The following is a 21436-nucleotide window of genomic DNA, read 5'->3' as shown; positions in this document are numbered from 1 at the left end:
GGCATTCATTCGCAGGTGCACCAACAGTGTACAAGATCAAATCGAAAGTAATAAAATGCAGTGGAGATAAAGTTGGGCAAGAAACATGTCCGTCGGTCACGTGATATTTTGGTGGTTCAATTCACTTCCTAATGGACTATCCATCATCCTTCAAAGCTCTTATATGCATACATAATACACGAGTGTAAGTTATTAGAACTCTATTTTTCGTTTAATGTTTTTCTTTTTTTATTGATTTTTAAAAACAGATGCATTAACAATCGACAATAAATCAAGATGACTTCAGGTCGTATTTTTGTTGGTTGCTTTTCAGCGCGCGCCCTGATGAAGAATTTTGAGTGCACTGCTGGTTGAAGTTGAATGTAAACAAAGGCGACTAACCAGTCTAAACTTCGTAATATTTTCTCTACCCAGCTAAAGTAGGTCGTGACATAAAAGGAAAAACAGACCTTACTAAACGTAAACTTAAGATGGATATACAAGCGCTTCGAACCTTGTCGGCTAAACTTGGCATTACTGATCAAAAAGTTGTCAGGTGAGTAGACGATGTTTAGTATCGGTTCCTAGGTACTACCTACCTAGTATGCAGATTAGGGAGGCAGGGCCTAGACATTTTTGTTGTAGGTGCCGAGGCATTTCAGTGGGAAAATAACCTTACCAGACTTACCTTTGCCTGACTTAACCTTGGATGCAGTAGCCCTACAGGTCAAAACATTGCCTCCTTGGTTAAGAGTAAGTTAAACTGTAGTAGCCTAGTATGGGTATGACCCAAGTTGAACTGTTTTTTTCTATTTTTATCAGTACCTATCTGTGAGAATTTTCAGAGTGGATGTAGACCGTGAGAACAGGCCAAGCCTAACCTTTCCTAGATTGCTGTAGCCTATCCTGACCTAACCAGACTTATTTTCCTGGCTTGACATAGGGCGACATACCCTAACCTAGTCAGGGGGTTGGCTGGGGAGAGCACTCAACAAACCTAGCCTTTCCTAGAGCCTCGTGTGTGAAACGGCTCCATTGCAGGGTTATTCGTCATCTGTTTTCACTTGTATTTCGTGCTGCAAATTAACATGCTACAACCTTCTCCCAGGTGATTTACCCCACCCATACTAGGTAACCCTGCTTTCCCATCGGTTCCTGTTGGTGTAAGATAAGAGTTTTGGGGTAAAAATTCTCCCTGTGGTCTACCCCACCCAAAACCCCACATTCCCAGTGGGTCCTTTTACCATAGGATAGAGTCTAAGGTAAATTACAGGTTAAATACAGTTGACCGCCAAAAAACTTTAAATTCTCAATTAGCAGCGAAAACTGTATAAAAAGTCTATCTCCAAGGAAATACCTGACGCGCCACTATTGCTTAGATTAACCAGCCTAACCTTTCCTAGACCCTCGTGCCTTGACCTAACCAGAACTTACCTTCCTAACCTGACTTATGGCACCAAGCCCTCACCTGGCAAGGGGACAAAGTTGTCCTGGACCACCCCCCTCATCCAAGTAACACCTAGATATCAGAAACAGAAAGACTGGATTAAATTTAGTAGCAGGCAAAACTACCATTGCCCACCTCTGTCTCCCTGCTTTGCATACTACCCAAATTTGCAGTATGTATGGAATTATTTCATTGCATATTTAAGCTCAATCATCCTTGTAATGTTGCATGGAATATTTAATCAAAGACCACTGTATCTGTACATATTTTGTCAATGGAAAAGGTTCTAGTTTGGCTTGACTCTCCTGCAGAGTGAGGATAATCGAGCAATATATGAACATTGTATTTTATATCAAAATCCTCCTGCTGCTTTTCTTCTGACAGTTTTATCTTTTCTTAGGGCTAACTTTAGGAAAAAACAATATCCTATAGGATATTCTTTGGTGATATATACCCAGCAAATTGACCAGAGCAGGAGCAATTTCAAGTAAGGAATATGAGTCATTATTGGTGACTGATAAGGGAGTTTCTCTTTCACTGCCAGTGACTTCTGAGGAAGCTTTTAGTTCTAATCATAAGCTAATGAAACTTTGTTATCATTATGATATTGTACAGTGCCTGTGCAGGGGTCTTCTCATTCTAGTATGGAAGATGTGTCCTAATTATCTTTTGCATCATGCCCCTTGGTGGTGGCCACTGAAGGAACTTGTTGCCTGTTAGTGAATGCTGCTGATGCTAGCCATTCAGTAAATATATCATTACCCTAAGGACAAACACACTTACTCTGGCAACAAGCAATAATATTCTAAGATATACACTTACAGATATTAGAATCTCATTTACTAGTGCTGGAATGCAATACTGTATATAGTTAGTACTGTTTTGCTAGAATTAGAGGGCACCTAAGTATCCCTTGCACACCCATGAGCTCTATACATAATAATATAATATATAATGAAAATGTTTTGATAAAATTAATTATGTGGATACCTTCCTGCTGTTAAAGTTAACTTACACCTTCATGCCTTCATGCTATTAGGTGCAATGAGTATTAAAAAAAAATGCTTGGCTGACCTGCAGGGTTTTTATCTGTACTCACTTATTTTCCACCTGTTGGTGTTGGAATGTTTACATTCTTGTCAGAATTCTTTATGACCACCCACTAAGATGGGGGGAGGCTTGGTGGGTTTGTACATTAACACTAGGCAATCATCCAAATAATTTTGTCAAAAGATTTTCATTATTTAAGGTGATTCTTACCCACTGTTAAAGTTAGTTGACTATCCCATTGAATGAGGATGATGGGTTAGTGCAGCCAGAGAAACAAATGCTGTCAAGCAAAATAAAAGCATTTTGTTACTACACGAACACAAACCTGTATTTTCTACATTATTAGGATAAGCTTGTGAATGCAAGATAGATAAGCTTGTGAACACAAGCCGAAAGAGCCATTAAAACCTTACTGATAAGGTTGTTAATTATCAATGGATAGGGGGAAGCCCCACTCACCTGTCAGTCTGCATTCCACTTTGCTTTTGTTCACTGTCAGATGCGGATATCTTGAGATGGATCACACCCATAAATCACTTAAGCCATCTACTTTCTCTACCCTGAGGAAACCACTCGCTATTAGGAGCTACCTTGGTAAAGACACCCTTTAAGTGCTTTCTGTCTTGTGTCACGTGCAAACAGTTCACATGTCACAGGTCACCACATTGCAATAACACTGGGTATCATGACAAGCTGCTTGCAGATGATTATGCAGACACTCAAGGTGTTCTTGGTTTATCCCAGACTCCCAGTATGCTTTTTCGCTATAGCCAGCATGAGCATTTGTATGCAGCTTCTAATAATTAAGTTTCAGCCAATCACATGAAAGTCTATGGGAATGTTACAGGAGTCATTGGTCCTTTGATCATTATCAATACTGGGAACAGACTTTCATTGTTGGAGATTCAACTTGCCTGTTAGTTGAGAGATTGTCCTTCCACCTAAGGGGTGAGTCTCCTTCAATAAGGGTGATGGTTTTGTATTCTGAAGGAACATAAACAAAATTTGTAAAGTAATTTGTATTTTTCATAGGCATACAAATTAGGGCCTTTGGCCATAATTCCACCTCACAGTCCTTGATGCCAAAAAAGTTAGTATGATAAGTTAGTATGGGGATCCCTATTCATCGGCTTATCACCGTTTATCCCCCATGTTATCAAGCTTGTGCCAAGGAATACTCCTGCATTTAAAGGTCAGTTTGTTCATGAAATCTTACCTGTCAGATTATATATATAGCTGTATTTTTCCGAATCCGACAGAAATTTAAACACTTACGACACACGCAGTGGGAGTCAGGTGGTTAGTACCCATTCCCGCCGCTGGGAGGCGGGTATCAGGAATCATTCCCATTTTCTATTCATAATTTTTCTGTCGCCGGTGCTGGAAACACCTGTTTGCAGCACCTCCGTCCAGATTTTGGAAACTTACTAGCTACTTGAGTATCCTTTTGGTTTTCTTTGTATCTGAATTGGATCGGTGGCTTGGCACACGTTGACTTTGGTTTGAATTGATTTTGGTATTGAATTTTCTTTGATCAAGATGTCAGGGTCTAGTTCTACTAGCGCTAGATTTTGTTCAATGGCTGAATGTAGAGGTAGGCTACTGAAAGCTTCAGTAGACCCACTTCTGTTTGTAAAGTGTGCAGGGGGAATGAATGTACGTTTGAAAGTCGTTGTAAGGAGTGTGAAAGACTAACAGAGTCGGAATGGAAGGCGTATGAAACCTATCTTAAGAAACTTGAACGAGATAGGCTAGGAGGTCTTCCTCCAGGAGTGTTTCAGGTAGGCAAGATTTAAATTATTCTCCTGCTAACCCTCCTTCTGTAGACTATGCTCCTACCCCTGTAGTGTTGCCTCCGGCCCCTGAGACAGTGTCGGTAGAAGGTAAGTACGTTATCGCTAAATTCTTGAATCGATTCGTAACTTAGAATCAAAAGTGTTAGCTCTGGAGAGCAAAAGTGAAGAAAAGTGCAGTGATAGTGCCCCTTGTGTAGTGGAGGGTGCGTCAGATCGGCCTCATTTCGCCTCTAGACCTGGACCTCTGCTTGACTCCCAGATTACGGGGAGAGAGCATGTCGAAAGTCGAAGGAGGGTTACGAGGAACCCCCACCGATCTGGCGTGCCTTCGGCAGCTTCTGACGAATATACCCAGACTGCCAAGGAGCGTGCGCGTGCACGTCTTCTCAAGGAGTGCTTTTCTTCTTCTGAAGCTTCCTCCCCAACCCCGCGCAAGGGGTGGAGCTCTCATACCGCATCACGTCCGCTGAAAAGGACGGCCTTTCGCGTGCGGGACGCTTCACGTCCAAGTTGTTCTCCGGAACTTTGCTCGTCGCCCGATAGTGCGTTTGCTGCTTTTCCTCCGCAGAAGAAGCGTAAGGATTATTCGGAGGCCGAGTCTTTCCCTAGATGTTCTTTCGAAGCGCCGCAGTCGCTCCAAGGTGCGTGAAGCGGCGGGTTCCTGGGAGTAGCAAGAAGGCGTCCCCTCGCCGCTCTCCTGCTCACAGGATCAGCCCCTCCCCAGAAAAGGAGGCTTCACCTACAAGCAAGATTCTTCAGTCTCTTCAGCAGCAACTTCGGGATGTTTTTCCTTCGAGAAAGACTGCTCCACGTCGCCGTAAGGATGACAACCTTCCTGTGAAGAGGTCGAGGCGTTCTCCCTCTCCCTCTCCTCGCTCGTCTCTCTCTCCGTTTGAGTCTCCCTCTAGAGTTAGTCCTGCTCCCCAGCAACTTTCTAGAGGAGGCGAGAAATTCGTTTCTCGTCTCGTGAAGCGGTTGTTTCCGCTGATACGAAACTTGTGGATAAGAAGCGAGTTCTTTAGATGCAGAACGCGCTTCTGCGAAAGTCAAACGCGCTTTAGTGGACGCCGAACGTGACTCGGTGCAAGTTGTTTCGCGAGCGCCAGTGGACGCTCAGCGAGTGTTAGTGGACGCGCGGCGCGCACCAGTGAACGCTCGGCTGCACCAGTGGACGCTCGGCGCGCATCAGTGGACGCTCGGCGAGCATCGGTGGACGCTCGGCGCGCACCTGTGGACACTCAGCGCGCACACCGGTGGACGCCAGGTGTACAACCTGTGGAGTTTGAGCGCGCTTCTGTCGGCGCCAGTAAATTGGCTTCGGACGCAAAACGCGCGCATACGGACGTCAGTTTTCCACTTCCGCAAGCACAAGCGGAGGAGGGAACTCTTCCTGTTCGCCGTTCTTTCTCTTTTGAGAAAGCTCGGGACTCTTCTTTACTTCCTCCGACTTCTCCAGTGTCTGAAGAGGAAGTTAGTGACGCTTTCGTCGAAAGGGACGAAGAACAGCTGTTGGCTCCAGTTTCGACGGACTACAAGGTTTTGACTCGTTTACTTCAGTCAGTCTTTGCAGACACCTTCCACCCTGAAGCTCCACGTACTCCTCCCTCTCAGTTTTCGTCTTCCCAAAGCTGCTAAGATCTCGGGCTTTGTGAGGATGAAGAAGTCGCTTTCTACGAAGCAAGCTTTTAGAAAGGTCCATGATTGGATGGAAAAGAGGAAAGCTTCAGGCAAGACTTCTTTCGCTTTACCACCTTCAAGACTTGGTGGCAAAGCTGGTATGTGGTATGAGACGGGAGAAAACGTCGGAGTTAAGCTTCCAGCCTCAGCTCAAGGAGACTTTGGTAGCATTGTAGACGCCACCAGAAGATCTTTTTTGTCTTCCTCGAAGGTCTCGTGGACACATAGCGAGTTAGACTTTCACCTTAAAGGCCTCTTTAGGACACTAGAGGTCTTTAATTTTCTTGACTGGTGCCTGGGGGTATTGGATGCCAGGTCCAGGAGTTCTGATTCCATCACTCTGGGGGAGCTGTCCAGGTATTGTCTTGCATGGACAAGGCCGTCAGGGATGGTTCTGAGGAATTGGCTGCTCATTTCAGCACGGGACTGCTTAAGAAAAGAGCACTTTTTTGCAATTTCACTGCAAAGTCGGTCTCACCAGCGCAAAAAGCGGATCTTCTTTTCGCGCCTTTCTCAGAACATCTCTTCCCCCAGTCTATGGTAAAGGACATAGCAGCCAGTCTCCAGGAGAAAGCAACTCAAGACCTTCTGGCTCAGTCTTCTAGGAAGCCTGCTACTTCTTCGGCTTCTGGGTCCTCTGCTTTGAAGAAGTCGAAGCCCTTTCGACCCGCTTCTTCCTCGAAGCCAGCCCTCGAGGGAAGAGGCTCTTTCAGAGGCAAGAACTCCCCCTTTTTCTTTTCCTTCCAAGAGCAAGAAGTGAGAGGGAAGTCCTTCAGACACCGGTAGGAGCCAGACTTCTACATTTCGCGGAAGCTTGGAAGAGAGAGGTGCCGACGCTTGGTCTCTGGACATCGTCAACAGGGGTACAGAATTCCTTTCCTGTCGTTACCCCCGCTGTCTTCGACACCAAAGGATTTGTCTCCGTCGTATCAGGGAGAAAAGCAGACAGTGCTTCACGATCTATTAGATCAAATGATCGAGAAGCAGGCAGTGGAACAAGTCTTCGACCGGAGTTCTCCGGGGTTCTAACAACCGTCTGTTCCTAGTGCCGAAGCAGTCAGGGGGGTGGCGCCCCGTTCTGGATGTCAGCAGTCTGAATCGCTTCGTTACCAAGCAGAAGTTCAAGATGGAGACACCTCAATCCGTGCTTGCAGCTTTAAGACCGGGGGATTGGATGGTCTCGTTAGACCTTCAGGACGCATACTTTCACGTCCCCATCCATCCCCGTTCAAGGAGATACCTGCGGTTTGTCCTGAAAGGGAAGATTTTCCAATTCAGGGCACTCTGCTTCGGTCTCAGCACGGCGCCGATGGTGTTCACCGTTCTTATGAAGAACGTTGCGAGGTGGCTCCATCTTGCGGATATAAGGTGGCTCTCTCTACCTAGACGACTGGGCTTATTCGAGCCTCATCGCCAGACAGGTGTCTGAAGGACCTGCACACGACTCTGTCGTTAGCGAAGTCCCTGGGACTTCTGGTGAATCTCGAGAAGTCGCATCTGACTCCTTCTCAATCCTTAGTCTATCTGGGGATTCAGATGGACTCAGTGGCTTTTCGGGCTTCTTTTTCGTCCCAGGGGCGACAACTTCAATGCCTGGACAAAGTGTCGGCCTTTCTGGGGAAGGAAACATGCTCGGTGAGGGAATGGATGAGTCTGCTGGGGACCATTTCCTCACTGGAGAAGTTTGTTTCTCTGGGAAGGTTGCACCTCCGACCACTTCAGTTCTTCCTCTCAAGCAATTGGTCACGCAAACAGGATCTAGAAGAGGTCTTGCTTTTGACGGAAGAAGTGAAAAAGCACCTCAAATGGTGGTTGGATCCAAAGAAGCTTGCGGAAGGTCTTTCGCTCAAGCTTCGGACCCCGCCTAGTGTTGTTCTCCGACGCGTCCTCCACCGGTTGGGGAGCAACACTGGGAGGGAGAGAAGTGTCAGGCACCTGGAGAGCGGGGAACAGGTGTCCTGGCACATCAATCTAAAAGAACTCTCAGCAGTTTACCTCGCTCTGAGGTTCTTCGAGGAGGAAGTCTCCAGCAAAGTGGTTCAGATAACTCGGACAACACCACAGCCTTGGCATACCTCAGGAAACAGGGGGGAACTCACTCTCATTCTCTGTTCGTCATCGCGAGGAATATCCTGATGTGGGCGAAGGCGCAAAACGTCACGATATGACAAGGTTTGTGTCAGGCGTGGAAAACGTGCGAGCGGACCTTCTCAGTCGGCAAGGACAGCTTCTGCCGACGGAATGGACCCTTCATCAGGAAGTATGCCAGGCGCTATGGAAGCTATGGGGACGTCCTCATGTGGACGTTTTTCGCAACTTCCCGAACGAAGAGACTTCCGCTGTATTTGCTCCCCAGTTCTGGACCCGGGAGCAGTGGCAGTAGACGCCCTACTGTGGAATTGGTCGGGACTAGACGTTTCCGCTTTTCCCCCATTCAAAATACTCGGGGAAGTAATGAGGAAGTTCGCTGCTCAGAAGGAGCGAGAATGACCCTCATCGCCCCCTTCTGGCCAGCGGCCGACTGGTTCACGGAGGTGATGTCCTTCCTAATAGACTTTCCGAGGACTCTGCCTCTAAGGAAAGATCTACTCAGACAGCCCCACTTCGAGAGTACCACAAAAACCTCCCCGCTCTGAGTCTGACTGCGTTCAGACTATCAAGAAGTTGGCCAGAGCGAGGGGTTTTTCAAGACCTGTGGCAACGGCGATTGCCAACGCAAGGAGGCCCTCCTCAGTCGCAGTTTACCAATCAAAGTGGGCTGTCTTTAGAAGTTGGTGCAGAAGGAAGGGCATTTCCTCCACCTCAACCTCTGTGAGCCAGATAGCAGATTTCCTTCTTCATCTTAGGAAAGAAGCGAAACTAGCCGTTCCCACGATTAAAGGCTACAGAAGCGTGCTTTCTGTGGTCTTCAGACATAGAGGACTCGACTTAGCGAATGATAAAGACATTCATGATCTCATTAGATCATTTGAGACTGTGAAAGTTCTCCAACCTAAGGTACCCATCGTGAACTTAGACGTGGTTCTGAAGTTCCTCATGTCGAGTCAATTTGAACCGCTCCATTTAGCCTCGCTTAGGAATCTTACTAAGAAGACTATTTTCCTAACCGCTCTGGCGACGGCGAAGAGGGTTAGCGAAATTCAAGTCATAAGCAAGCATATTGGGTTCAAGGATCATAGTGCAGTTTGTTCCTTAAGTCCTACGTTCTTGGCAAAGAACGAGAACCCTTCCAACCCTTGGCCGAGAACGTTCGAGATCAAGGGGTTGTCGGAGCTAGTGGGACCTGAAGCTGAGAGAGTCCTGTGTCCTGTCAGGGCTCTCAAGTTTTATTGCAGAGAACCAGAGCATGCAGAGGTTCTTCGGAGAACTTGTGGTGCTCTGTGAAAAAACCAGATCTTCCGATGTCGAAGAATGCACTGGCGTTCTTCTTAAGAAGTACGGTTAAGGAAGCCATGAAAAGTGTGGTGAAAGTGACATGGAGCTTCTGAAAGTGAAAGCCCACGAGTTGAGGGCTATTGCTACTTCGGTGGCTTTTCACAAGAATATGGCAATCAAAGACATTTTGAGCGCCACTTATTGGCGAAGCAATTCGGTGTTCGCTTCACACTACCTGCGGGAGGTGAAAGCAACATACGAAAATTGTACTCGCTAGGACCATACGTCGCTGCAGACACTGTTTTGGGGGCAGGAGGTAGCGCTCATCCTATCCTTTAATGGTTTAGGGGAGTTTTTAACTTGTGTTATGGTTGTGGGGTTGACCGCCTGCGGCGGATCTCCCTTCCATTAGCTTAGTCTATGTGGGATACTTTTGGTAGGCTACGCCAGGTGGTTTGGTTTTTACTTCGTTGCCCTCATTTGTATGGTCTATGGTCTAGTCACTCGTGGTCTCGCCCCTGTTGACAGATCATCTGGAGTGCACCAGCATATAGGTCTACCTCGCTGGCAACTCTAGTAGCAACAAGCAGACTTACGCGGCAGTAACCTCGAAGTCAGCTATGCTAACAGGTAAGGAATCAAGATATCAATTATCTGCATATATATGTTTCCTAAAAAAAATCTTCTATTCTGTCTACTCCCACCACCAAAGGTGGGATTCAGCTATATATATATCTGCAAGGTAAGTTCATGAACAAATGATATTGTAATGATACAATTAAGTTTGTTCATACTTACCTGGCAGATATATATAATCAAGTACCCACCCACCTCCCCTCAGGAGACAGTGGAAATAAAAAAAATTATGAATAGAAAAATGGGAATGATTCCTGATACCCGCCTCCCAGCGGCGGGAATGGGTACTAACCACCTGACTCCCAACTGCGTGTCGTAAGTGTTTAAATTTCTGTCGGATTCGGAAAAATACAGCTATATATATATCTGCCAGGTAAGTATGAACAAACTTAATTGTATCATTACAATATCATTTTTGTATGCCCAGGAGAGATGCAAATTACTTTAAAAAACTTTTATTTCTTATTTTCAAAGATGGCTTCAAAAGGAAGCATTTTTCTAGGTGTAGAACAAGCATAAAATTTTTCTTATTTTATAAAAATTTTATTTTAAAGTGTTTTTCATTTGCCCTTAGGAAAGCAGAGGAATTGCTGCGATTATTAGCTGTTCAAGGTGGTGCAGGATCAGCATTCAGTATGTCCTCCAAAACAGTTATTTGCCTGGATATTGCAGCTGCAAAAGCAGGTGCTTTAGTTGACAAGGTGGGATTTTTAAACCTATGGTACTAGAATAAGTAAGGGGGCTTTGGAATGTTTATCTTTTTAAGCATTACTTAAGCGTAGAATTGATGTGCCCTTACTATTTCACTGAAGTATTTGTTTTTTAGTAACAGGAAGTTTAGTCCTTATGAGAGGCATTTGCACGCTGTTTTTCAGTATACCTTTTGTGGTCTGTACCTAATATAAAAAGTGAAATTGTATGATTGGTAGATAAAAGTTTCATGGTTAAATCATATTTTCTCATTTGGAGATGAAAATAACCAGTGTCTGTATTTTATTTACATTCACATTACTAGGTTATTACTTTTGTAAATTAGGTGAATTTTATTGATTTTCTTTTGAGTGTTTGAATTATTTATTAAATTTCTTAACAATAAGAATATAACAGAAAATAAGTTGAAAGACAATGTTAGGCTTTGAAAGGAAAGCATATATCCACAATACATAACAATCTTTGATTATAAATGTATAATCATACACAAATAAAGACAGACATTTACTATATACATATATATATATATATATATTAATAAACATTACCTTAATATAATTTATCTAGCCCTAAATCCCCAAAAACCGCACCAAAATTTACCACATTGGCAACCCTGTTACCTCCTATTCTGTCCGCCAGTTGGCAACACTGTCGTTGACAGATACGAAAACCTTCCCTCAAATCAGTTGTTAACGAGCGCCCGTGTTGTTTACATCACGGCCGCTCTTTATAAATTTCCTTAAACATTTTTTGTGCCTTTAAAAGCTTTCATTATTTGTTAAATGAAAACCTTTATATGGATTACCACTCACGCATTACATCACGAAATAGTGAATTAACTTTGATTTCTGTTGTGGTTCTTATCTTAAATTACGAACTTTTGCGCGACCCGGAACTACTGACCTGTCCAATTCTACAATGGATTACCAAGAAATTACGATGCTTCCTTCTGCCAGCAACATCAGGAACTGCCCGGTTTGTGGGACAAGGATGAGTAGCAGGGAGTATGAACCCCATGACATTTGTAGTTCTTGTCGTGGACAGGTTTGTGACTTGACTTCTCGTGTGTCGTATGTAAGCCCTGGTCTGACGAGGATATGACTGCTTATATGAAACGCCAAACAATCTTGCAGCGTAAAAGATCGGTTAAGGAGAAAAAGAAATCGATTGCTAAAACTGTATCTAACGAATTCTTTGACTTGGGGCGCTCATGATTCTGGCTCTTCGGTTTCGGTATCGTACGACTCCGATTCCGAATTAATTGATGCTTTGCCCCCTGTACAACCGGTAATTAGTGAAGTTAGTTTCTGATGTAGATTCGAAGATTTTGGCAATGGAAACTACCTGGAAACAGAATTTTAAGAAATTACAGCTTAGTCTAGATAGAGATATTTCTGCTAAGTTTAACAATCTGTCAGAGAATTTTCAAGAAGCCTTTACTAGAATGTCTAACACACTTTTAGATTCATTTTCAGCTCCTCGTCAGGTACCTGTCGACAGCACCATGGGTAACGGTGCGACAGATACCCCGGCTTGTGAACCCCGTCGTGGCGAAGGCCTAGGGGGGATCCGGTCCGGGCAGGTGCCTAACGAATCTTTACCCAACGTGTCCCCTGTTAGTCCCGTAACAGTGCCAAAGGGCGCTTATTTAGGAGAAGGGGGGAGGGATATTAGTGTCAGACCTAAGATAGCTAGTCGTCAGGATTTTACTTCAGAGGAAGTTTCTAAGTTAGGATCTGACGATGATGATGATGAATGACGCGGATTCGTGTGATATTGATGTTTCCTCGAATGGATGTCATGATGTAGAATTCAAGAAACTTTTTTGATTTAATTTTGAGTTTTCTTCCTCAGGCGAGGCCTAAAGAGCAGAAGCAGCCTCCGCCTCGTTGTATTACAGAAGGGATTTTTTCTTGACGGTCCTTCCGGTCACGGGAATTTTTACGTTTTCCCTTTGCCCAGAGGTTCGCGAGAGTGAGGACGGACGTTGCCGCTAAACTTTCGAAGGTGATCGGGGAAGGGAAGAGGAAGCTCTCTTCTCTTCTACGACACCGGAGAGGAGTTTACCAGGTGGCGGATGATTCTTCATTCTCTCGACCCCCCAAGCCAAATCCTGATTTTGTCCGACTTTCAAGTCAAACCCTTGCCTTCTAAGGCTTCGGTCTCTGTCTCAATTGAAGATTTTATTGCTATGGAGGCTGTTATGAGCTCCTTACAAGAAGCTCAATCCTTCAATATGTGGGTCCTCGGAGGGCTTTTAATGTATATCAAGGACTCCGGGTTTGTTCTCCTGATGCTCCTATTTTTGAGAAATTCTGCTCATCCATTTCAATCGCTTCTGTACATCAGAACGAGCTTGCTGCTTCAATGCAGGCCTTTCTTGTTTCTCTAAGGCGTACCTGTATTTGTCGCAGTTACCCTCCTCTGTATCGGAGATTCAGAGAACCCGTCTGTTGTCCTCTTCTCCTTTTGGCGATTTCCTTTTCGATATTTCTGTGCTTTCTGAGGTTTTGAAGGAACATCAAGGTGATGCCTCTTCCCAAGCTCACTGGGCCTTATCAAGAGCTTTTTCCTCTGGTCTTCCTCCCATTCCTTCAAGGAGTAAGCGTAAGTTTAGGACCAGATCTGTACCTTCTGCTCCAGCCCAACAACCTCTTCTGGCTCTTTTTTTCCAGAGTACATCTCAGGTTGCTGGTGCTTCTTCTTCATCCTCTGGTGCTCACCCTTTGAAACGCGGCGTGGCTCCAAGGGCAGAGAAAGAGCTCAACCTCCAGGAGGACCTTCTTCTTCTTCTTCTTCTTCTTCCTTGTCTCTGCGTAAGAATTTTCGGAAGTAGGAGTCATCACCTCGCCTGGAGACCGCAGTAGGAGCTTGTCTCTCCCGCCATTTTGTCAGCTTTGGCAGGGGAGAGCGGTGGATGCTTGGGTGGTGGAGGTCCTGAAGGAAGGTTACGAGATCCCTTTTGTTTCCAGACCTCCACTTTCCAATCGTCCTCTCGAGTTCAGCAGTTATTCCCCTCACTCAATCAGGGGTCAAGCCTTGGAGAAGGAGCTTTCGGCCCTCTTGGAGAAGGATGCCATAGAGCGAGCTCCTCCTTCTCCCGGGTTTTACTACTCGGATGTTTGTGGTTCTAAAGGCCTCGGGTGCCTGGCGCCCCATCATAGATCTTTCGGTTTTGAACAAGTTCATTCTAAAGTCCAAGTTCAGGATGGAGACGGTCCAGACTGTTCTTTCATCCGTCAGGAGGGGGGACTGGATGATTTCCATCGATCTGCAGGATGCTTATCTGCAAATCCCCATCCATCCAAGAAGCAGACCTTACCTTCGGTTTTTCACGGACTCGGGAGTTTTCCAGTTCAAGACCCTTTGTTTCGGCCTCACCACTGCTCCACAGGTCTTTTCTCGGGTGATGGCTCCTGTTTCAGCTATTCTGCATCAGTTAAATGTAAGGATGCTTCGGTATCTGGACGATTGGCTAGTCCAGGCCGAATCTCTAGAGAAATGTCTCCGGTCGAGGGAGATAGTTCTGTCTCTTTGTGTCGAGTTGGGCATTCGTGTCAACTTCGACAAGTGCAATCTAATCCCTTGCCAGATCATGACTTATCTGGGGATTGTTTTGAATTCCCAGATTTTGAGGGCTTCTCCCACTCAGAAACGGATAGACAAGCTTCTGAGTCTGATCGAAGAATTTTTGTCCTCCGTAATGCAGCCAGTTTCTCTTTGGAGGTCTCTCCTGGGCCATTTGTCATCCCTCATCCAACTGGTTCCTGGAGGTCGTCTCAGAATGAGGTCCCTTCAGTCGACACTTCGCCAGTCATGGGATTTCGTGTCCGAGGACACGATAGTCGCCTCTTCTCCACAATGTCGGAAGGATCTCCGTTGGTGGATGCAAGTTCACCGCCTCAAGTCAGGGACATCTCTTCTTTCGGTTCCTCCGGACCTAATGTTTTGGTCAGACGCCTCGGATCAAGGTTGGGGCGCACACTGGGCTCCGAAGCCGCTTCGGGCCTTTGGTTAGAGGAGGAGAGGAGCATGTCAATAAATTGGAGGGAACTGAGGGCAGTGCACCTAGGCCTTCTTTCATTTCAGGAACAACTGTTGGAGTCGGTTGTCGCGATCTTTGTCGACAACACCACAGCAGTCTCGTACTTGAGAAACCAAGGCGGCACACAGTCGGATCTTCTCACTCAAGAAGCCCGATCAATCCTGTGTTGGGCAGAAGACAGGGGGATTACGTTGGTCCCTCAGTTTATCCTGGGCCATCACAACGTCTTAGCAGACGCCTTGTCGAGACCGAACGAAGTTCAAGGGTCGGAGTGGGACACTTTGCCAGGAAGTCTTCGACAGCCTCAGGAAGAAAGGCCTGTCACAGTCGATCTGTTTGCCACCCCACTGAATTTTCGGTGCCAGATATTCTTCGCCCCTTACCAGACTCCTCAGAGTGCCGGGACAGACTCTCTTTTGCAGGACTGGGAGGGACTTCAAGCCTATGCTTTTCCTCCGTTCTCTCTGGTGAGGTCAGTCCTCAACAAAGTGAGGGCAACCAAGCGTCTGGATCTCACCTTGATCGCCCCCTTCTGGCCACAGAAGGAGTGGCTTCCCGACCTTCTGGAAGCACTGGTGGAACCCCCATTCGCCTGCCAGAGAGACCAGATCTTCTCAAACAACCCCATTTTCATCGGTTCCATCAGAGGCTCCACATGCTTCATCTTCATGCCTGGAGACTGTCAGGAGGTTCTCCAAGCACGAAGGGTTCTCCTCCAGAGTGGCGCGACAGTTGGCTCTTGCCAGGCGACAATCAACCAGAGTAAATTATCAGGCTAAATGGTCGGTTTACAGACGTTGGTGTAAGTCTCAAGGACATTCAATTTCTAGACCTTCCTTCCGAAAGTAGCGGAGTTTTTAGTTCATTTACATCATGACAGGGCCCTGTCACCTTCGTGCATTAAGGGTTATAGGTCTATGCTTTCCTATGTTTTTAAGGCAAGGCTTCCTGAGATCTCTTCATCTTATGTCATTAGAGATTTACTTCGATCTTTTTCCCTATCTCGACCCAGGCCGCAGTGTTCGCCTCCGACATGGGACGTTAACAAAGTCCTTCAAGCCTTAAGGTTCCCTCCGTTTGAGCCTCTGAATTCTGCCAAATTTAGGGACCTCTCTTCTAAGACACTCTTCCTTGTCTCACTGGCTACAGCCAAGAGGGTGGGTGAACTGCAAGCACTCTCTTTTCTGGTTGTCAGATCTGGACAAGACATGATTTTGTCATACCTTCCTGAATTTGTCGCAAAGACTGAATCGTCTGATAATCCCATTCCCAGGTCTTTCGTACTGAAGTCGCTGGTCGACTTTGTTGGTAATTTAAATGAGGAATTAGTTCTTTGCCTGTTAGGGCGCTCTCATGTTTATTTACGCCGCACGAAGGACATTCAGGGTCGTCCCCGTCATCTGTTTGTTTGTTTCACCCGAAATGTCAAGAGACCTATTTCAAAGAATGGTGTATCCTTTTTTCTCAGAGATCTGATCGTTAAAACTGGTGGTTCGGCTGCTGGGGAAGACCAGACGCCAAGAGCACACAGTATTAGAGCAGTTGCTACATCAGTAGCTTTTATGAAGAATGTCTCAGTCGCCAAGGTGCTTGAGGCGGCGACTTGGCGTTCTAATTCTGTTTTTGCCTCTTTTTACTTGAGGGATATTTCTCTAGTTCTAGGCGACCTTCGTTCTTTGGGCCCGTTGGTGATGGCAAGGACAGGTCGTCAGACAGGAGAATTAGGTAGTCTTCCTGTTTTACGTTTGGTTGCTACCTGTATATTATTCATTAATTTTTTTTGTGTATATATTTTTTGTTTTGTATTATAACCCATGGCAGTTTTTGACGTAGTTATAATGGGAATTAGGCAGTTTGGTATTTAGGTGTTTTGATGACAAGGACTGACTGCTTGGCAACTCATGCTGCTTCCATTTTCAGTGTGAAATGGTTCCAGCCACTGGGTTGTCGGCACTGGCGACTACGCTTCTCCCAGAGTCGATGCTGACCTAGGACTAGCCACTGGTTCGCTTGTCCTGATGACTCCTGCTTCTTCCACTGTCCTGGACAGGGAATTAGTCGATGGATCGTCTGCTGTCATCTGGTGACTCGCTCACCATCTACTTTTTGTCTCACCTGTCTTCTCAGAGTCAGACACTCGTGGAGATTAGGCGACATTTAGTAGCCCTGAGTTTCTTGTTGACGAAGTCGGTTGCGTTGATACACCCCCGATGATCGTGTAACATGAGACCAGGTTGGACTGTCAGGCATTCGTCCTTCGGGACTGAATCGCCTTTTTGCTCCGCGCTCCTTTCTCTTGGCACCAGAAAGCTCGAGTTAGGAGTTGCTCATGAGCCGATTCGTTGCTGGCGACTTCGGGTTGCGTTGATACACCCCCAAGGTTTGCTTAGCTTTGAATCGCCCAGACAGTCCAGACACTCATCCTTTAGGGAAAGAATAGTGCTTGATAGTCTTCAGGGTGCAGCCTTGCTGTCCGCAATTCGTCTGACTGGTCACCTGGTCGGTCACCTGACTTTAGTACAGACGGACTGACTATGCACTTACTCCTTGTCCTGTGCTACCGCAGTTGGTGGCATTATGGTAGGAGACTTTGAGTTGTTAGTATCTTTGACCTTGGGTTGAGTTTTGACTGCCTATGTTATATATCTCTTTGTTTGTTTTCTCCTATTCTGTCCGAAGGGGAAATTGTATTCAGATTCCCTCCTCCTTTTCAATGTGGTTAATCGGGCTAGATAAATTATATTAAGGTAATGTTTATTAATATTGGAATTTTTATTCTAAAATTAATATTAATAATACTTACCTGTATAATTTATCTAGTCCCACCATCCTACCCCACGATCTGCCTATCACGACTGATTTGAGGGAAGGTTTTCGTATCTGTCAACGACAGTGTTGCCAACTGGCGGAAAGAATAGGAGGTAACAGGGTTGCCAATGTGGTAAATTTTGGTGCGGTTTTTGGGGATTTAGGGCTAGATAAATTATACAGGTAAGTATTATTAATATTAATTTTAGAATAAAAAATTCCATGTATATATATATATATATAATATATATATATATATATATATATATATATATATATATATATATATATAATATATATATATATATTAATGTAGTGATAAATCCAGGTTAAGCAGGGTATAGTGATAGATAGATGATTGGGATGATACATTTTATAGAGAGAAGTTTCTTCAAGTCATTTTGAATACATGTACAGTAGTTCAAAGGTTCACATATACTTTTATTAGGCTATTATAAAGAAGGTTGAGAAAATTTTGCTTGCTTCAGTTAGGCTTAATTTAGTAATCCACATCATCAACTCATCAAGTTTGTCATCTCTCAGTCCAGTATTTTTGTTGCAATCTTACATTTTCAGGTCATTGAGGCAACAAACTGATGCAACTACAAGTACTTTTCTGAAATTGTTTCGTGTTTGAAACTGATTAATCCTATGTTCCAGACTAATGTCAAGATTAGATTCAGTTTAGAATTGTCTCTTCATAGCTATGCATTATTCATTAAATTTTGTATATCTTTTCAGAATATGGCTATAAAACTTTCGGGCATGAACAGATCTCAGTATGTTTCAACTAGTCAGACTGTGAGCCACTTATTGAAGATATCCCCTGGTGTGTGCATATCTGACCTATGCGTTACACATTCTGCCACAAATGCTAGAGACTTTGCGTATCAGATAATTAAAGAGTAAGTAGATTTCTTAAATTTCAACCTTTATTATTTTTTAAAAGGATGGGCCTTTGGTTATTTGATTACACAGCATAAACTTAAAATTTCTGCCTTTAGATATTTGTTGGTTTGTGTAAGAATGTAACTTCCTTGTAGGCAGTTCTCGATTCTTCCTTTCATCCTCAGCTGCACAATTTCTGCCCTATTTCATTCATTTCCTCTGATCTCTTCCCACCTAACTTTTTTAACTTTGGCATCAGTGCACACCATTTACTTAAGAACTAATCGTATGGGCTACCTCTCAGAATGAATTACTTTGTTTCATTGCTGAATGAGCTTGCAATTATAATTGTAATAGTATATTAAAGCGATTGAGGGACAGGATTGTACAGTGTTAAGCAATGTGGTTAACGTAAAGAACTTCTATTTCGTGTTCAGAAAAAACAGAGTACTACTTTTTAGATTTTCTATATTTTAGTATGTTGTGTAGTAAAAAGATGCACCAGGTAGTCGGTGCTGGAGCTTCATGGATAATAGTATTGAAAAAGACTTGTGTAACTTATACATACAGAGAATTTGACATGTGTTTATACAGATTGGTTAGCTTCTAGATCAGTATTTTATTTATGAGTGCTGGGAAACATTTAGATAGGAAGATGTTGCACTGCATCAGAATCTCATTCTTTGGCTACTTTTACAAAGACGAAAGGTTCAGCCAGTACTTCTAATTTGGATTAGCTTATGAGCATTCTGTTCTTTGTTCTTCATAAACAGGTGGAATAGAATATACATGACTCACTGAAGAATTTACCAAGTTATCTAGTATTAGATACAGAGACCCTCACTCAATGAAACATGGGAGATCCCGTAGGAGGTTAACTGCTAATGTGCAAAAATTCATGTGATTCCAGCTACACATTGCATTACTTCTCACATATGTGGACTTTCCAGGGAGGCCAAAGTATTACATGCCACCCCTACACCCATTCCTGCAGATTTGTTTGCTACCTTTATGGAGGTTATGCTAACAACTTCATGCACTTTGTATGGTCTATCAAAAAACAGTAGTTTTGGGCTGGTTTTCTAGCTTTAGTTGTTCTTCATAGTCCATTATTGCTCCTACCTGGAAAAGTCAATTGGTTAGGCAGCATTGCTTGCTTTATGATCATGCTTGTTGCTTAGAGTGCTCTGTCTTTAGCAAATCTTATAGTGATTTGTGCACAGATCTTTTCCCCAGTTAAAGGTCAGAAGTAGCACCACAGGATACAAGCAAACCAGCTCAGCTTCTGCCTGTGGCTTTCATTTTTTGAAACAAATTTTTTATTTCCACATGCTTTATCTCCGAAAACCCAGAATGAGTGGCATGTCTTGAGATTGCTTCCCATGAATGAGAAAAGCACCATTCCTGAAAGCTCTCCAAATTACTTGTGAAGAAGTGCAACATGAAAATAAACCTACTCTTGGGCTCCTTACATGTCTCACACCCCTCTTGTCATTGAGAGTAACTGCACTAACCGTGGGACAGGTTAAGAGCATGGAAGAACAGCTTACATTGCTTACTGTATCCTTGAATTATTGCATTTACATGATAGACATGTATGAGATAATGCTTAAATCACAAGCAGGTATGTCCAGTATTCCAGGATTCTGTTCCAGGATCATCTCATAAAAATAGCAGCAGACATCTTCAATTCTGGTGATGGGTAACTAAAAAATCTGACTCCCAGTGCCTCTGATCTGGCACTGTTTCATCACAGAGGCATACGTACTGATTAATTTTTGAGATTTTGATATTGTGCAAAATTTGTTCTTTTAGATTCAAATTGTATTACGTATATGAGATCCATAGAGTTTTTTTTATATTGGAGAGCACTGGGATTACCCAGGAGAATATTGAGGGATGATCTAATTCTTTTGAAGGAGAATTATCAGTAAACCAGTCCAAACTAGAAAATTATAAAAAATGTTGCCTAGTTTCCTATGTTTTTCATATGCAATTACTGACATAAAAAGCAGTAATAAATACAATACTGTACATATATCATTGGCAAGAGTCTGGCATACTTTTTCATGATGCAGAAGTCATATATAATTGCTATATTTTTCAAGAATTTATTCACAAAAGTAGACATTTCTGTTCTCAACCAACTTCAGTGCATCATTCTGACTTTCGTTGTTGTTTTACAATTTTAAATTAAAATATTTTGGCTTCAAAATTACATGCAAACCAGTATTCCATCCTAAAAATTTATATTAAGTGATAAAAGAGCTTATGTGCATAAGAGATAATCTAGAAGTGAGTATATTTTACCAAATTTAAGATTTTGAGCCAATAAGATTGTCAAAGGGCTAATTGTAAATTTCAGTATTTTGTGATTATTCTTCCATCTTTTCCCTATTTCTTATGTTCTAATATGGTGTGGAAAAGTACCTCATCATTCAGAGGTGAATGAGTAGTTCTTGACAATAGATTGGTATACTTGTGCTTAATGAACATCTCCATTTTCTTTTCAGATATGAAAAAGATTTACGGAATAAAGCTGAAGTTGATATAACATTGCCTGTGTTTCAGACTGCTGCAGTTGTTGCAGCATGTGGGTGAGTTGGAAATGACATTCGTAACCTATCAATCATTGTAGGCAATAATTGTTATTTTCAAGATAGTTTATATGTTTTTATATTCCACGGGTATGAGACAAGTGTTATACATTTTTATATTCCAGTCATGACACAAATGTTTAATAATATACCTTATGCTGTCTTTTTTTTAAGGGTGATGAAAATTAAGGTAGACAAACGAAAACTGTATGAGTCAAGCTGTAGTAAAAGAGCTTTATATACAAAAGTGGTGGAGGCTATGACCAAAGTAGCAGAGAGATTACGCTCGACAAAGGTAATTTGCAATACTTTTGTATGAATATTTTTTTTCTTGTGGATACTGTTAATTTGTTAATTTCAATAGCCTCACTATGGAGGATTTTAATTGATATATAAAGTGATAAATTACAAGTTGTACTGTGATATA

General features: G+C 43.6%; 1 protein-coding gene across 4 annotated transcripts in view; it reads left to right on the top strand.

The window, feature by feature from the left end:
- Positions 1–50: 50 nt before the first annotated feature.
- The window catches only part of LOC135215230 (origin recognition complex subunit 6-like), a 22434-nt gene continuing 1048 nt past the window's right edge, over positions 51–21436 (top strand). Inside the window, exons 1-6 of one of the 4 annotated variants that reach the window (XM_064249735.1) lie at positions 168–184; positions 314–535; positions 10535–10661; positions 18266–18429; positions 20926–21009; positions 21184–21304. In XM_064249735.1, coding sequence (XP_064105805.1) covers positions 471–535; positions 10535–10661; positions 18266–18429; positions 20926–21009; positions 21184–21304 — 561 coding nt within the window. In that variant the 5' untranslated portion in view covers positions 168–184; positions 314–470. Of the gene's footprint in view, positions 185–313; positions 536–612; positions 733–3048; positions 3071–10534; positions 10662–18265; positions 18430–20925; positions 21010–21183; positions 21305–21436 lie in introns of those variants that run through there. The other 3 variants (XM_064249736.1, XM_064249737.1, XM_064249738.1) reach the window with 3 other exon arrangements.

Source organism: Macrobrachium nipponense, chromosome 5 (assembly GCF_015104395.2).
Source record: "Macrobrachium nipponense isolate FS-2020 chromosome 5, ASM1510439v2, whole genome shotgun sequence".
Classification (NCBI taxonomy): domain Eukaryota; kingdom Metazoa; phylum Arthropoda; class Malacostraca; order Decapoda; family Palaemonidae; genus Macrobrachium; species Macrobrachium nipponense.
The sequence above is the reverse complement of the archived record's forward strand: the minus strand, read 5'-3'. Positions and strand labels throughout refer to the sequence as shown.